The sequence below is a fragment of the Hypomesus transpacificus genome, chromosome 12, assembly GCF_021917145.1.
Source record: "Hypomesus transpacificus isolate Combined female chromosome 12, fHypTra1, whole genome shotgun sequence".
Taxonomy (NCBI): domain Eukaryota; kingdom Metazoa; phylum Chordata; class Actinopteri; order Osmeriformes; family Osmeridae; genus Hypomesus; species Hypomesus transpacificus.
In genome coordinates, this window is record NC_061071.1 from 10,516,935 (window position 1) to 10,534,064 (window position 17,130).

Sequence of the window (17,130 nt, forward strand, 5' to 3'; positions counted from 1 at the left end):
TCTTGAGTGCAAGTCTTCGGCTATCAATACTACATTTTAAGGCAGAATTCCACACTGAAGTGGCCAAAATTTGATTTTGATATATTTTTGACCCTTTCATGTATTTTTTCTACCTAACATAAAATCCATCAATACAACACCACAATGGGAAAGACTTCTAGAACAAAACTTTTTTTTTTTTTCGCGTAACATCAATTCAAGGTTAGTAATATACTAGTTAACATTTTACATGAATAAAATATACTATGTATTGTACATCAAGAATCTTTACTATTTATTACGTTACCTTTTTCTCATCAAAGGTTTATTGCATCTCTCAGAGAAACCCCCGTCCAGAAACAAGACAAGTCTGGTTGGTTTTCTTGCTAGCCAGGTAAACCAGCCTGACCTTTGACCCTCCTCCACCTCAGGGTGAACGTGGGAGCTGGCAGGGTCAGGGTGGTTTAGCAGGCTACCTTTGTGCAGGTGTTTCAGTAACAGTTTGTTTAAACAAACATGGAGTTGCTTTGGAGGAGTGTTTACATGTGCAAGGCAATGACACGTCATGACGATGACTGATGATGATGACAAGGACCAAATGCAGATGAAAATATACACAACTAATTTCTACAGGTTCTGTAAAGAATCGTTAGCGTAATCAATCTGGAGAAGCTAAAACAACATAGTTTTTTTTCAAACATGATGGCGTAGCTAGTTAAATGTACAGTACCTTAATAACTTCAGGGCTATAGTTCAGTTACAGCCACTAGCCCCAACGGATGCCTTTAAACACTGTTTTAAACTCATTGGTTAACACAGTGCTATGAACATACAGTATCAACCGTAAAATAGCGATGATAAAATATTTCATGAAATACTGCTTTCAAACATTTAGATATACAGTGTATATGTAGACTTATATATTTAAAAAAGGTTTCACCTTCAAAATGTTTTTCATGATTTTCTTCAATTATACCCCACAAGTTTTCATGTTTTCAAAGTAGGTTAGTAGTGGCAAATATCTAGTTAGAATTTTTTTAAGAATCTTTTGTGTCAAGTGCATCTATTCAATAGTGATATCCCATTTACACCTAACATAAATTCCATTAATTGTAGGTTTTGTTCTGATAGGTTATCATAAGGATCATAAACAGTTATATTGTTGGAAAAATAGAAAAAACATACAAAATACAAATAATTCAGTCAAAAAGTAAATACGTTTTTTAAAAACCGTCATTGAAAATTGTTGCTGAATTGGCCCATCGACACAACCCCATGAAGTGTCAGTAAATCTCTTACTCTGCTTTTAGCTTCACCATACATTGTAAAACACATAGAAAAAAAACACGGAATGTTTCTTGGTTTCCACTAAAAGGTTATCCATTTTCTAACAGACCTGTTCACACACAAGTTGCACACACAGACGAACAGGACAGGACAGGACAGGACAGTGGTGGTCTGGTGGCACTCTGGAGCTCTGCTCTTCGTCTGCCAGAGCGGCAGCTGGGGTGAAGCATCACAAACTAGTCTCCCGGTCCAAACTCTTCTCTCCCTTGCTCCTCCGCTTGAATCTCTTCTCACTGCCAGGGGAGAAACTGTGGAAGACAAGGGGACATGGGCGGAGTCACAGAAACTGTAGGGGTGGAGTCAGACAGATGAGGGCGGAGTCTCAAAGACAGAGGGCCTGAGTTACAAACTGTAAGGGCTGTATGTGTGATCAGGGGAGTGGGGGTGTGTTATCCAGGCATGCATATGACACCATTCCTAAATAAGTACACAACAGAATGCCTATTAGAACAGGCTGGACTGAGAAGTAGACAGGGCAGAGTGGTGCAGTACAGCCCTCAAACTGTAGGGGGCATCACTGCTATCCACTTCCTGTTTATGGACAAACAAGTACACCATGCAGTACAGTCCTCATGCGTGTGTGTGTGTGTGTGTGTGTACATTCACAGTATCAAGCAGGTGAGCAGGCATTATTCCCCCAGAAAAACAAACAGCAGAGCAGGAAACCATGGTAACAAGTTCAGACAGTTTCCTTGGGTTCCACAACATGCAACGACAAGCCCTCCTCTCGTTAGCGGGACAAGGCTCGTCATGCCTTCAGACAACCACTTACCTCTGGCCGGCGACTCTGGGAGGTTAGGTAGGGGAGCTTATGAATGGGACAGGATGAGAAAGGCAATGAAGGGGTTAATCTCTATGAGGGAACGTGTTAACATTCAGCAAGTTGTCCTGCTTGTTTAAAAAATATATATGTTTTGTAGGTCGTTCTGTCGCACTGTTTGGTGTTGTGGCTTGTGGGCCCTGGTGACTAGGAGGAGGAGATGGGGGCTGGGAGGAGGAGATGGAGGCTGGGAGGAGATGGAGGCTGGGAGGAGGAGATGGAGGCTGGGAGGAGGAGATGGTGACTGGGAGGAGGAGATGGAGGCTGGGAGGAGGAGATGGAGGCTGGGAGGAGGAGATGGAGGCTGGGAGGAGGAGATGGTGACTGGGAGGAGGAGATGGAGGCTGGGAGGAGATGGAGGCTGGGAGGAGGAGATGGAGGCTGGGAGGAGGAGATGGAGGCTGGGAGGAGGAGATGGTGACTGGGAGGAGGAGATGGAGGCTGGGAGGAGGAGATGGAGGCTGGGAGGAGGAGATGGAGGCTGGGAGGAGGAGATGGAGGCTGGGAGGAAGAGATGGTGACTGGGAGGAGGAGATGGAGGCTGGGAGGAGGAGATGGAGGCTGGGAGGAGGAGATGGAGGCTGGGAGGAGGAGATGGAGGCTGGAGCGTTTTACCTCTTGACGCTGGGATCTTTCTTTTTTTCTGCGTTCTCTGGGTTGACACTCTTCCACACGTTTCCGAACGAGCCCTTGGACATCTCGTCTGAGATGTTAACTGTAGCTGGGTCACTAAGGTCTGTCCTGCAAAACACCAGGGAACACGCTAGCTTCTTTAGGTCCTGCAGACATCTAAAACACAGTCCGTTCCCTGCCTCTGAACACAGAAACACTGTTAGAACCATGCTTTTGAGTTGTTCTTGATATATTTAGGGAGCATTGCTGCCTTTAAGGTCTGAGCTGGATTGGAACCCGGCCGCTATGATAGGGCTTTAGCTACCTGGTACACAGCTACCTGGTACACAGCCACCTGGTACACAGTTACCTGGTACACAGCCACATGGTACACAGCTACCTGGTACACAGCTACCTGGTACACAGCTACCTGGTACACAGCTACATGGTACACAGCCACATGGTACACAGCTACATGGTACACAGCTACCTGGTACACAGCTACATGGTACACAGCCACATGGTACACAGCTACATGGTACACAGCTACATGGTACACAGCTACCTGGTACACAGCTACCTGGTACACAGCTACATGGTACACAGCTACCTGGTACACAGCTACCTGGTACACACACTACAGCACCACAGGACTGTGCACATTCGTGATCTAATGCTGTACTTTCTACATGCTTTTTGTATGTCGCTAGTGAGCCCAGCGGTGTGACAAGTCAGACATACTTGTAGTGTCCCTCCATCTGCACCTGGATGATCCCCTCCTCCTCCGCTACGATGCTGTGCTCCTCCTGAGGGCGGGAGGGGGGGAGAGACAACATCAAAACAAGCCTCCAAGAGACCAGAGGTTCACCTCAGTTAGCAGTATGACATCACAGAGAGAAGTTCAACCTATTTCACGTTGCACCGGAGCGAAAGTGTCCTTGAGACAGCTACCTGCTGAATGCCTAACAACTACTTTCAGCGTTTTTACTCAGATAAAGCAGAAAGTCTCCAGCAGTGAATCCGGAGCAGTAACAGTTTCCACGGCACCTCCTCCTCCGCATCTTCCAGCTTCTTCTTCTTCCACTCAGGGATCAGGTCGTCCAGCCAGCTCAGCTCCCGCTTGGTGTAGAAGAAATCCAGGAGCTTCCTGATGAACACCAGGGCTAAGACCTGGAGCAGGAGAACACGGCAGACACAGGATTCTGAAGCAGAAAAACTTTAGAAAACATCTGGAACAAACCCAGAGACTCAACAAAAACAGCTCCAAACACACACACACATCCCCACACAGGGACACACACACATCCCACGCACCATCATGGGGAAGACGATGGCAGCCTTGGAGGTCTTGATGATCCAGAGCAGAGCCAAACAGGTGAGCTGCACCACAGTGAACAGGTGCACCTTCCTCAGGGGAACGTGCCGCAGGTAGATGAAGTCCGGCTGGTGTTTGGCCGGCATGCCGAACAGCTTCAGACGGTCAAAGAACTGGACCACGGAGACGTCGGCATGGTAGAGATGAAAAAACGACACGAGAGAAAGTCAAATCTGACTGTGTCTGATAAACAACGTTAACTATGTTACCGTCTGTTACGTAGTCCCACACAGCCTGGGAACTCTGGCAGAACACACAGGGTTAACTCAGCCAGGCAGAACACACAGGGTTAACTCAGCCAGGCAGGACACACAGAGTTAACTCAGCCAGGCAGGAACTAGAGACTGGCCTCTTTAACTCTCCTGATCAGCAGGTGTGAGCCACCTGGAGTCATGACCCTCCAGGTCAGCCCTGCTACAGTATCCAGGTACCACATAGAGCCTCTCTGAGGACAACTCTACTGTACCATCTCCTTTATCTGCAACAGCATGCAGTACCCGTCTCCTACCACTGGGGGGAACCACTCACCTGAATGCCCCTTAGAGAAGAAGCTCCCATGTACAAGAAGACCCCATACAGCACTGGCATCGGGATAAACTGTGAATACAAACACACAGATACTCTGTCAACAGACTAGCAGACACATTGGTGTTTATTTATTTTTATGGAAGAATTGTTAATGATGCTGTACACTATACCCAGAGGTTTATTAACAGTGTGTGTGTGTGTGTGTGTGTACACACATATGACGGAGCTCTCTCCCTCACATCTAACGAGTCACACCTGTGTCCCCCTCGACTCCCTCCCTCCGACCTTTCACCTCTGACCTCACCTTGAGCACGGAGGTCATGAACACGGAGCAGCCCATGAGCAGGAAGATCATGAGGCCGGTGAAGCGCTGCTCTCTGATCCCCAGGAAGCGGGGCTGCTCCCCGGGGGCGGAGCACTCGGACTCCAGCTTCAGGCTGTTGACGTGGGAGATGGAGAGGACGGTGGCCGCCACGAACCAGGGCAGGCCCATGAGGGAGCACACGCCCAGCATCACCCCCACCACAAACAGGTCCAGGTGGTACCCACAGCCTTTCTGCACCACGGAGAGAGGAGAGGAGTGAGGACGCGCTCTGGAGAAAGTGTTGATGGTATTTGTGTATTTCTTTAACAAAGGGGTTTGATTGGGCCCCTCCTGCTTCAGGGATGCTGAATAACGTGTTTGTTTAGCAGACGCTTTTATCCAAAGTCATTTTTTAGGGGGGCGACTGAACTTGCGATGCTGCGAGTATGATTTGACCCAAATACTACCGAGGAACATTAACACCGTCGAGAAACATCCAAAAACGAGATTCCGGACTGGACCAGGAACATTCCCGCCATTTTGAAGACGGTACCTTGAGCTTGTGCTCCTTCCTGTTGATGATGACGGCCGTGATCTGCTGATCCATGAAGATGAGGATGGTGCAGAGCAGTGCGGGGATGACCGTCACGATGGTGGTCCACCAGGGGTTAGGCCCCACTGGGTTGATCCACCAGCCGCGGTCGTCCCTGGTGGGCTGGAGACGACCACACAACACAAGACATTTTATAAAAACTGAAAATTGCTCATTTTATTCATGTACACAAGTTATAAGAGTTGTATGTGTGCGTGTGTGCTGTGTGTGTGCTGTGTGTGTGTGTGTGTGTACTGTGTGTGTGTGCGTGCTTACTTTAAACTTGCTGGGGACCTGCAGTTTTGGGGAGGGGATTCCCAGGCCGTAGTCCACCAGGACCATGGTGAGGATGGTGATGAAGACGGCAAAGTCACTGATGATCGCCCTCACCTGGAGAGGAGGACCAACAGTAACTCAGTTTCATTTGACTCATTTAGCAGACGCTTTAATCCAGAGTGAGGTATGAGTTTTATGACGGAATTGTTCATATCATCAATGTGATATATATCACATTTATTATATAACCATGATGGATTAGAGGTTATCACTAGGATAGGGGAGAAGGATGGCCAGGTTCAGGCTGAATGGCGTTGTGTATGCAGTACTGCTGTTTCACCACCAGGTGGTGTCTGTCGTTCATGGATGGGAGTCGACTCTCCACACAAACCAAGTGAGTGAATGCTAAGTGAATAGGATCCAAGGTGGCTAGGAATCTAGAAGGCTAGAAGGGTAGGAAGCTAAGATGCTAGGACACGCGGTGGCAGGGAAGGTGGCAAGGAGGTAGGAAGCGAGGAGGCAGGAAGCGATGAGGCAGGAAGCAAGGAGGCAGGAAGCAAGGAGGCAGGAAGCAGGAAGCGAGGAGGTGTCGTGCCTTGGTGGGGAAGTAGCGGCTGGTCTTGAACTCTTTGAGGAAGGAGGACATGGCCACGGTGGAGAAGAACAGGACCACGGACCAGAAGAGCACGTCTGGGATGTAGGGGCCGTGAGGGCCGCAGGCACTGCCCTCGAAATGACCCCGGAACACCTCGCACTCCTGCAGAGACAGGGGAGACAAGCTGGAGAACCGTGGTGATCCGAGCCAGGAGAGAGCAGCTGCCCTCTGTCTCTCCTGGCAACAACTAGACACACAACTTTACACATCCACACAGAAACACAACCACACAGAAACACACACACACAGTGCTGGCTCAGTACCGAGACTTCCAGGGAGGTCCAGTTGACGTTGGAGGCAGTGATGTTCCTCTCATCCCAGTAGCTCAGCGTCTCGTTGGTGGGGTGTGTGGGCTCCACACACACACACCTGAGAAAACACACACACACACACATAGACACGTTAACAAAGTTGTCCTTATCCACCTTCATGGCTCCAGACCAAACATGTCTTTCCTACTATGTAGTTAATCTATAGGATTTATCAAATGTTTAAAAAAACGAATAAAACATTTTTTTTTAAAGGCCTGGCCCTTATCTCGACCTGTGGTATATTATGCAGCATACTAATGCAGCCCTTCCCTAGGATTATTCTACATAAAGCAATAATCCTGTAGAATTACTGAAAGGCAAGATGAAGAACCCATAATGCCTGTAGCTTAACGCTGGTCTTGGTTTGTTACACGTGCACACTACAAACACATACACACAAAACCACACGCACACACACACACAACCACATGTAACTACCCACACACAGCGTTAGCGTTTGTTGCCATGAAGCGAGGACATGCGTGTGTGTGTGTGTGTGTGAGACTCACGAGTACTGGGTGAGCTTCTCCAGGTTAGGGTTAGGGTTAGTGTGTGTGTGTGTGTGTGTGAGACTCACGAGTACTGGGTGAGCTTCTCCAGGTTAGGGTTAGTGTGTGTGTGTGTGTGTGTGAGACGTACGAGTACTGGGTGAGCTTCTCCAGGTTATTGTTCATGTTGATGGGGTAGTGTTCCCCCAGGTGGATGAGCTTCTCCAGCGCCTCGTAGATGAAGATGAGGCAGATGAGCGAGGCGAAGGCCTCCTCCGTGAAGCGCGTGATGTAGCACACCAGCGAGCTGGCGTCCGTGGCCACCAGGATCAGACACAGGAAGGCCGTCCACAGACCGATACAGGCTCGCAGGGAGAGATAGGACAGACCGTAGTCCCTGGGAGGACACACAGGCAGACACACACACACAGACACACACACACAGGCAGACACACACACACACATGTTCATATGAGCACAGTCACATGTTCACACCTATGCATGGCCACGTGAAGCGCTAACATGGCTGATCTCTAACAGGCGTATCATCAGTGTACTGTAACTGGTGCAGTCTGTTTCGGGGACCTACTTGCAGAACTTGAAGAGGATCTTCTCAAACACCAGGACAGGTCCTGTGCTGCCCAGGATGGTGAGAGGCTGGCCGGCGAACAGGGAGTAGGCGATGCCTGTCATGGAGGCTCCGAACAGGGACTCGATGGCACTCTGGAGGAGCAGATCACAAACGGACCATACTGGATCATACTGGATCATACTGCATCATACTGCATCATACTGGATCATACTGCATCATACTGCATCATACTGCATCATACTGGACCACACTGGATCATACTGCATCATACTGGATCATACTGCATCATACTGGACCATACTGGATCATACTGGATCATACTGGATCATACTGCATCATACTGCATCATACTGCATCATACTGCATCATACTGGACCATACTGGATCATACTGCATCATACTGGATCATACTGCATCATACTGGACCATACTGGATCATACTGGATCATACTGGATCATACTGGATCATACTGCATCATAATGCATCATACTGGACCATACTGGATCATACTGGATCATACTGCATCATACTGGATCATACTGGATCATACTGGATCATACTGGACCATACTGGATCATACTGGATCATACTGGATCATACTGGACCATACTATATTTATGACCAAGCCTAGTTTAATACTGATGGAGAGTCTCTGTAAAATGGTTTTCTAAGTTATGTGCGTGTGTGTGGTGACTGCCGTGACTGCTCTACAGGAAGGTGCACTTGTCTCGACTTACTACGCGTCCCTCCGTGGCCTCCCCCAGGAGCCCCCCGAAGGTGATGACGGGGGACATGCAGGCGCAGTAGAGGAACAGGAAGGAGGCCAGACACTGCAGGCTCGCTGCATCTTTGTAGTCAGACAGGTAGTGGGGGGCCTTGCGCTTGATGTCCATGAAGAAGCCTCCAAAAAACCTGGAGGTACCAAACACACAAGGACACGTGAGGTGGTGTGACTGCACGGTTCACCACTCAGGAAGTGACACGCACAGACAGGATATGATACACACAGATGGTTATATGGTGTGTATGCACACATTGCTGATTTCTCATTGAGCTCACATGAATACTGCATGAACGAGGGAGGGAGGGAGGGAGGGTGGGGAAAAGCAGAGGGAGGAGGAAGAGAAAGGGGGAGGGTATGGAGGGGGCTTAAATAAACATGGGATGGATGGATGGAGGGGAGATGGATGGGGGTATGGGAGGAGGGGGGATGCAGGGGGAGGGAGGGGAGATGGATGGGGGTATGGGAGGAGGGGGGATGCAGGGGGAGGGAGGGGAGATGGATGGGGGTATGGAAGGAGGGGGGATGCAGGGGGAGGGAGGGGAGATGGATGGGGGTATGGAAGGAGGGGGGATGCAGGGGGAGGGAGGGGAGATGGATGGGGGTACGGGAGGAGGGGGGATGCAGGGGGAGGGAGGGGAGATGGCTGGGGGTATGGGAGGAGGGGGGATGCAGGGGGAGGGAGGGGAGATGGATGGGGTTATGGGAGGAGGGGGGATGCAGGGGGAGGGAGGGGAGATGGATGGGGGTATGGGAGGAGGGGGGATGCAGGGGGAGGGAGGGGAGATGGATGGGGGTATGGGAGGAGGGGGGATGCAGGGGGAGGGAGGGGAGATGGATGGGGGTATGGGAGGAGGGGGGATGCAGGGGGAGGGAGGGGAGATGGATGGATGGATGGAGGGGAGATGGATGGGGGTATGGGAGGAGGGGGGATGCAGGGGGAGGGAGGGGAGATGGATGGGGGTATGGGAGGAGGGGGGATGCAGGGGGAGGGAGGGGAGATGGATGGATCATCCGACAGCCTCCAGTCCCCCCCCCCCCCCCGCCCCCTGGTAGCAGGCGGCATTGCCGCCTCGCTGGAGGTGGTTTCCGGGGCAACGGTGGGGGCGTGGCCGTCAGTGGTAGTTCAGCATCTCTGGGGAGGCTCATAGCAGAGCTGGGCTCAGAGCCAGACACTACCAGACCCTGGGACCTCACCTCACTCTGTACCTCTTACTGTGTCTAGGTCTGCACTTACTGTGTCTGGGAATAATGTTTCCCAAGAGTTTAATTAAGGTGTGTACTGTACCTGACGCCTCTGTACCAGCTTCTGTATGTAATGTTCACATAGCTACAGTCCCTGTCAATGACAGTAGGTGGTTAGCACCTCTTTCAGCGCTGAGTTAGACTAATCATGTGCAAAGCAGGTGAAGTTGTGAGTAAACGCTGCTGTTGATCATTAATGAATAAAGCTCCAGTGGGGGATTCACTGTGTGGATAACCGGCTGCTTGACCCAGTCCTGGGAACGCTGAATAAGAGATGGTCATCATGTAGGACAGTCTGCTTTACTGACTCTGAACACACTCTCAGGGACATGTACTTCAGGGAGGGGATGGATATCTAGCGGGAGGGGGGAGGGGGAGGGGTAGGAGGGGAGGGGAGGGGGGGGGGAGGGGGGAGGGGGAGGAGCCCACGGCCTGGTCTGCTGAGGAAAGGGGGGCTTGATTTACTGACCGGACAGAAATGGAGGCCAGAAACAGTGACAGGCAGAGACAAAGAGGAAGGGAGGAAGGGACAAGCAGAGAGAAAGTGACAAACACACGGACACACAGACACACACACACACACACACACAGAGACACACAGATACACATAGACACACAGACACACAGAGAGACACAGAGAGACACACAGACTCACACACAGAGAGACACAGAGAGACACACAGAGACACACACACACACAGAGACACACAGAGACACACACACACACACACAGAGACACACAGAGACACACACACACACACAGAGAGACACACAGAGAGACACAGAGACACACACACACAGACACACAGAGACACACACCTCCCAGTGCGCTGCAGCTCTGGTCCTCCGTGGCCCTCAGACTCCTCTGCTTCTCCCAGATCTGTCACCCCATTGGGCATGGGAGGGACCTTTCTCTTCTCCTGATAGGGGAAGAATCATACGGCCAATCAATCATACCACACGTCATTCCTGCCTCTTCCTGTGCTCTGGAGGCTGCTCAGTGACTTCCTGTGTCCTGAGGGCTGGGAACCGGGCCCCGGGTCCCACAGGGGGTTTACTGTACGCTGTAAAGACCAGCGTTGTTTCTGCCAACACTAACATGAACCGTGTATGTGATGGATGAATGTTCCTCCCGTCCCAGAATAGCTGGTATTAGTGAGGGCAGAAACAGATGTAAAAAGGATTGAGAGCAGATCTCTGGGGAGTGTTCTGGGAGTCCAGCGGATCTGGGATCGGAGTCGAGCGCAGACGCTCGACCACAGGCCTGAATTAGACGCTGGAACATTTGCAGAGCTGCAGGATTAGAAGCAGGATCAGGAGAACCTGTGTATTTGCCTTTAGTACAGGTATAGTGTTCTTTGGTCCTACCCCTCTTTACAGTTTCCTATATAAACCTTTATTAAAGAATCTAAAACAATAATAAATAATCTAAACCTAAAATCAGTGTGAGCTCTCCCAGGGGGCGGGGGGAGGGGGTGGGGGGGTGGGTGCGAGGGCGAGCGGCTGACCTGCGAGGGCACGTTCTTGGGCGGCTCTATTCTGATGGACGGGTCCCACTCTCCTGGAGGCAGGACCGTAACCTGGTCCAGGAACTCATCGATGCCCGCCACCAGGTCCTTCCTGTCCTTGGCTTTGTACGCCACGTCATGGAAGACCTGTGAGGGAGTATTAAGAGTAATTTCATTCTGTTCTTGATTGCCCTTGTGTGCCTCTCTGGGACTAATAAGCTGAGCTTCAGTGTGCCCCCAGCCCCCAGGCCCGCCCACCTCGTCAGTCATCAGCGTGGCGATGGAGCGTCCGATCTCGTGGTACTGGGGTCCCTTACCCAGAGGCCCCAGCAGGATGAAGAGGAACCTGACAGATCACACAGACGGAGGACACACAGGAGAGTTATAACATGTTTATAACACACACAAGTTATAACATGTTTATAACACACACGAGAGTTATAACATGTTTATAAAAACATCAGAGTTATAACATGTTTATAACATGCACAAAAGTTATAACATATTTATCAGGTGCCAACAGTTGAGCAGGTGGTGATGCTAACAGGTACCTGGTGGTGATGCTAACATGTACCTGGTGGTGATGCTAACAGGTACCTGGTGGTGATGCTAACATGTACCTGGTGGTGATGCTAACAGGTACCTGGTGGTGATGCTAACAGGTACCTGGTGGTGATGCTAACAGGTACCTGGTGGTGATGCTAACAGGTACCTGGTGGTGATGCTAACAGGTACCTGGTGGTGATGCTAACAGGTACCTGGTGGTGATGCTAACATGTACCTGGTGGTGATGGGCACCTCAGCCAGGCCGTTGAGCAGCACTGCTGGCGCCAGGCGTATGAACGCCACCACAGGACGCTCCAGGAACTCTAGCTCCCCCACCAGGACGTTGGAGGCCTCTGCACCTGCCGGGATCTTCTTCATGAAGTGGAGGTCTATCTACAGCAGACGGACAGCACTGTTAGCACAGGCGCTAAGCTACAGCAGCATGTGGGTCACATTACTGTTAGCATACGTGCTAAGCTACAGCAGCATGTGGGTCACATTACTGTTAGCATACGTGCTAAGCTACAGCAGCATGTGGGTCACATTATTGCTAATTCTTCTTGGTTAGAAATTGACACCAGGGCATTTATAATATAATTATCTATCAAACAGTAACCTACAAGAAAAAGTACAATCTCATATTGATGAAATATTGTCGACAAATCTGGCAAGAACCTCCCAGTTCTTTCTTTCCTATAGCCTGTGCGTTGCTAGCTACTCAGCGCTAGATGGTCTCACCTTGCTGAAGTCCACGGCACTGTTCTCCCTGCTAACGTCTCCTTTGACCTCCATGCTGGCCGGCTGGGACTGGGGAGAGACCGTCTGGCCTGGAGACCACAGGAGGAGAGACCAGACACAGTTACACATACACGGTCTGTGTTTGGACAGGCTGCTAGAAAACCAGGACGACAGAGTAACAAGGTACAGTTGGTACCAGAGGTAGCTGGACTTGGTACATGATCACCTAAACGGCTAGTGTGAGATCATGCGACACATGATGCAGATCTGGGTCAATGACTGTGTGTAAATACATTGAAATACTAAGTGTAAAATGTAAGGTACTAAGGTTCAATATTTATCATGTATTTATGTAAAATATACTTTCATTCAAGCAGCGTAAAGATTGAACCTGCGACCCATTTCCTTATTTACCAAACCAGTAAATTGGTGTCAATCATACCATATTTCTCACAATGAATCAGTGCAACTGTCCCAGGTCTGGATCAATGTGAGAGCTATGACCAGACTAAAACACAGTGTGAGTGTAGTCAAACAGATGGGAGTTAGAGTCGTTTTAGTAAAGAAGCCACCACAACGCTGGTACACATCCAGATGGAGGTTATGAATGGATGGGAGTGGTTGTGACTCATCTCTGGGTTGAATCACAGTGGAAGGGCAGCGGTATGATCCTGCGACGTGATATACTGTGTCTACGTTCAGAAGTTCATCCAGTCACTCTCAGTGCCAGAGAAGCTAGCATCTACTCATGAGAACTTGAGGACGGCCACATGAGTGTTAGAGTCAGAGAAGGCGTTGTGTCTAGTTGCCTGTGTAAACGTCCTGGTCTGTATCCAGCAGGGGGACAGGGGAGTAGCCCTGAGCCAGAGCCTGGAGGAAACTGAGGCGGTCAGCCTGGGCTCTGATGGGGAGACGCCCGGGGGGGAGGGAGGGGGGAGGGAGGGGGGAGGGAGGGGTGGAGACACACGCCTGGAAACACACGCAGCGCGGCCAGAGCCAGCGAGACAGGGGCCTGCTGGGGGGAGGGCCCCTGGGCTCCGAGGGCCACAGGAAGGAAGCCTCTGGAGGTGTTCACATGCCAGATACACAGATAGAAGTATACACACACACAAAACACCATGAGACACATCACGAATGCAGTGACACACTCGCACTCTTACAGACAAAACACCAACTAAAGGAGATTTCACACACTGAAGAACAGCAGCTGATCAGATGATGTAACAGATGATGTAACAGATGATGTAACAGATGATGTAACAGGCCTCACCATTCTTGTCCATGGAGTGCGGTTCCGACTGCTTCTTGCCGATGTCGGCAAAGGATCGTACGATAGGGATGCGATTGGCCAGCTTCTTGTGGTTCTGGTGGTGATGCTGCTTCAGTAGGGCCTCTCGTATCCTACGCCTGGCATCCTCGCCCAGGGGCCCCGAGACCTCGTGCTGGTCCAGGACCATGTCTGAGGAACACACACACACACGTACACACACGTACACACACGTACACACACGTACACACACACTTTATAACCCAGTCAAACCAAAGTCCAACACATCGTCAAGCCCAACCCTAACCCTGACCAGGCCTAACCCTGACCAGGCCTAACCCAGACAACCAGGCCTAACCCAGACACCCAGGCTGGTGTTGTGGTGGGCGTCCAGGGCTGCAGTACCTGCGATCTCCTCCAGGGAGCCGGCCCTCATGTCCAGCAGCACGGTGCCGTTCAGGATGCAGCTGCGCAGCTCAAACAGGCTGTGGAGGGAGAGCGTGGCCACGTAGGGTTTGCTCCACCTCTCCCCTCCGTCCTCCACGTCCTCCTCGAACTTCAGCCACCTGGAGACCACACACACACACACCACACACACACACCACACACACACCACACGCGTGTGATTCCTCTTTAACAGTCCCAGAAAACAGTTCCGAAACCAGAGGTGAAAATGCCAAAATCCTTTTTTAAGTCCAAGCTCAGTAGAAAGACTTGGTGACGGTCAAACAACGTGCAGTGACAGAACCTTACGTACGCCTCAGTAGCTGTGATTGGCTAAGGGGCCCGTCACATGACTGTTTACCTGGCGGTCTCCTTCCACTCTGCATCCTCTCCCTCGCGGAGACAGATCTCATCCAGCTCTGTGAACAGGGCGTGGGGGATGTGCTCCTCGTCACCATCCTCCGTCCCCAGCAGGAACTGCACCCTCTGGGCAGGGGTGTCCACTGCAGAGGAGGGATGATGGTGGGGGGAGAGAGGGAGGGGTGTCATGTGATGCAAAAGGATGGAAAGAAATGAGGGAGGAGAAACAGAAGGAAAATAAATCAATCATTACTCGGATACACCCCATCTTAACAACCCTTAACATCTCCATGAACTACCACACACACACACCTCACAAAAGAACTCAAGACAACATCAACCAGCGCAGACACAGAGTACTGGCCACACCCCCTAGGACAGGCCACACCCCCTGGGACAGGCCACACCCCCTAGTCTTACTGTGGGAGGGTGACTCTCTCCCATCATCCACCTCGGAGTCTCTCTCCCTGGACCTTTTCCTGTGCCGGTGACCATGGTGACGGTGGCGTCGGTGAGACCGGCGGCCCAGTGGGACGTGGACTCCTATGTAGAGAGTCCGGTGACCTGGACACAAACACAGACACTCAGTCAACGTTGTGGAACTACAATACCCACAATCCCCCTGGTTGAGGAAATCAGATCATCCGGGAGGAAGTAATGTTGATGATCACTGTATGGATGGTCGTGATTACTATCCCTTGCTGAAACAGGAGGAGGTTCAAGCTATCGACCTCCATCCCTCCCTCCCTGCCTCATCCTTCTAATTTTCCTTCTCTTCCTTTCACCGTTTCCTGTGTGTGTGTTTGCGTGTGTACGTGTGAGCGTGTGTGTGTGTCAGCATGTGTGTGTGTGCGTGTGCATCCAAGGGTCAGGGACAGTGAGGGTAAGGCTGGCTGACTTCCTGGTTGGGGCAGGGACAGTGAGGGTAAGGCTGGCTGACTTCCTGGTTGGGGCAGGGACAGTGAGGGTAAGGCTGGCTGACTTCCTGGTTGGGGCAGGGACAGTGAGGGTAAGGCTGGCTGACTTCCTGGTTGGGGCAGGGACAGTGAGGGTAAGGCTGGCTGACTTCCTGGTTGGAGCAGGGACAGTGAGGGTAAGGCTGGCTGACTTCCTGGTTGGGGCAGGGACAGTGAGGGTAAGGCTGGCTGACTTCCTGGTTTGGGCAGGGACAGTGAGGGTAAGGCTGGCTGACTTCCTGGTTGGAGCAGGGACAGTGAGGGTAAGGCTGGCTGATTTCCTGGTTGGGGCAGTGGCAGTGAGGGTAAGGCTGGCTGACTTCCTGGTTGGGGCAGGGACAGTGAGGGTAAGGCTGGCTGACTTCCTGGTTGGGGCAGGGACAGTGAGGGTAAGGCTGGCTGACTTCCTGGTTGGGGCAGGGACAGTGAGGGTAAGGCTGGCTGACTTCCTGGTTGGGGCAGGGACAGTGAGGGTAAGGCTGGCTGACTCCCTGGTTGGGGCAGGGACAGTGAGGGTAAGGCTGGCTGACTTCCTGGTTGGGGCAGGGACAGTGAGGGTGAGGCTGGCTGACTTCCTGGTTGGTGTCCAGGGCTTGCCCCCCAGCTTCGTCTGAGTGAGAGCGCTGACTCGGACAAGATGACTTCTATCCACACAGCCCTCCATCTCTGGAGCTAGACATGAGCCGTCAGCACAGCATAGTGGAACTGACTCCACATGAACTGGAGATGACTACATGTTTTAAAACTGTGTGTGAGTGCAAAAAAAAAAAAAAATAATGATATATCAGCAAAACCTTTAAATAATTTGTCTCTTGGGTAGAAACAGAAACCTGGAAATAAGATCAAATTCACCCATGTGAAAAGCAAGGGAACAACGTCGGTGTGGTGAAAACGGATAAGGAAAGCAGAACCGGATCTGAGTGCTCACAGTAACAAAACTACAGGTAGCGGGGGATGTGCCAGTCTAAAAATGGCAAGGACCCAAGATGAGAGGCATTGTGTTAAACTAGAACATCTCCCAAGGCCTGTGCCCATGCTGATGTCATAGAACGCCACCTCCCTGAGTGTGGGTTCCACTCCCTTTAAAAAGCCCATACCTGGAATATATGGAGTGTGTGTGGTGGTTTAGGTTAGATTCCCTACACTTACACAAAAACACACATCAATGTGTGTGTGTGTGTGCGCATGTTCGCTGGGAAGCATTCTTCTCTCCCTCTCTCTGCCAATTCTCTATTGATGTTTCCATGGCGGCGTCCTAAGGGTTTGCCATGGCAACGCCGCGCATGAGAGTGGCAGCGATAGAGTCTCACCTTCCAGCTCCTCCTTCTCAAAGTTGGTGTTGAGCATGGAGCGCGTGCCCCCGCGATCCACCACCGCCTCCTCATCCGTCCTCTGGAGGGGAAAC

At 51.2% G+C, this 17,130-nt stretch overlaps 1 protein-coding gene across 1 annotated transcript in view; it reads right to left on the reverse strand.

The window, feature by feature from the left end:
* Window positions 1-805: 805 nt before the first annotated feature.
* The window catches only part of slc4a10a (solute carrier family 4 member 10a), a 28,715-nt gene continuing 12,390 nt past the window's right edge, over window positions 806-17,130 (reverse strand). Inside the window, exons 3-26 of the mRNA XM_047031256.1 lie at window positions 17,036-17,117; window positions 15,190-15,333; window positions 14,771-14,912; window positions 14,371-14,531; window positions 13,969-14,157; window positions 12,699-12,787; window positions 12,196-12,353; window positions 11,673-11,760; window positions 11,415-11,561; window positions 10,726-10,826; window positions 8,618-8,792; window positions 7,877-8,010; window positions 7,439-7,684; window positions 6,752-6,857; window positions 6,429-6,590; window positions 5,834-5,947; window positions 5,519-5,680; window positions 4,966-5,217; window positions 4,662-4,730; window positions 4,073-4,246; window positions 3,806-3,928; window positions 3,500-3,564; window positions 2,762-2,887; window positions 806-1,574 (exon numbers count right to left, since the gene is read on the reverse strand). Coding sequence (XP_046887212.1) covers window positions 1,496-1,574; window positions 2,762-2,887; window positions 3,500-3,564; window positions 3,806-3,928; window positions 4,073-4,246; window positions 4,662-4,730; window positions 4,966-5,217; window positions 5,519-5,680; window positions 5,834-5,947; window positions 6,429-6,590; window positions 6,752-6,857; window positions 7,439-7,684; window positions 7,877-8,010; window positions 8,618-8,792; window positions 10,726-10,826; window positions 11,415-11,561; window positions 11,673-11,760; window positions 12,196-12,353; window positions 12,699-12,787; window positions 13,969-14,157; window positions 14,371-14,531; window positions 14,771-14,912; window positions 15,190-15,333; window positions 17,036-17,117 — 3,288 coding nt within the window. The 3' untranslated portion in view covers window positions 806-1,495. The remainder of the gene's footprint in view (window positions 1,575-2,761; window positions 2,888-3,499; window positions 3,565-3,805; window positions 3,929-4,072; window positions 4,247-4,661; window positions 4,731-4,965; window positions 5,218-5,518; window positions 5,681-5,833; window positions 5,948-6,428; window positions 6,591-6,751; window positions 6,858-7,438; window positions 7,685-7,876; window positions 8,011-8,617; window positions 8,793-10,725; window positions 10,827-11,414; window positions 11,562-11,672; window positions 11,761-12,195; window positions 12,354-12,698; window positions 12,788-13,968; window positions 14,158-14,370; window positions 14,532-14,770; window positions 14,913-15,189; window positions 15,334-17,035; window positions 17,118-17,130) is intronic.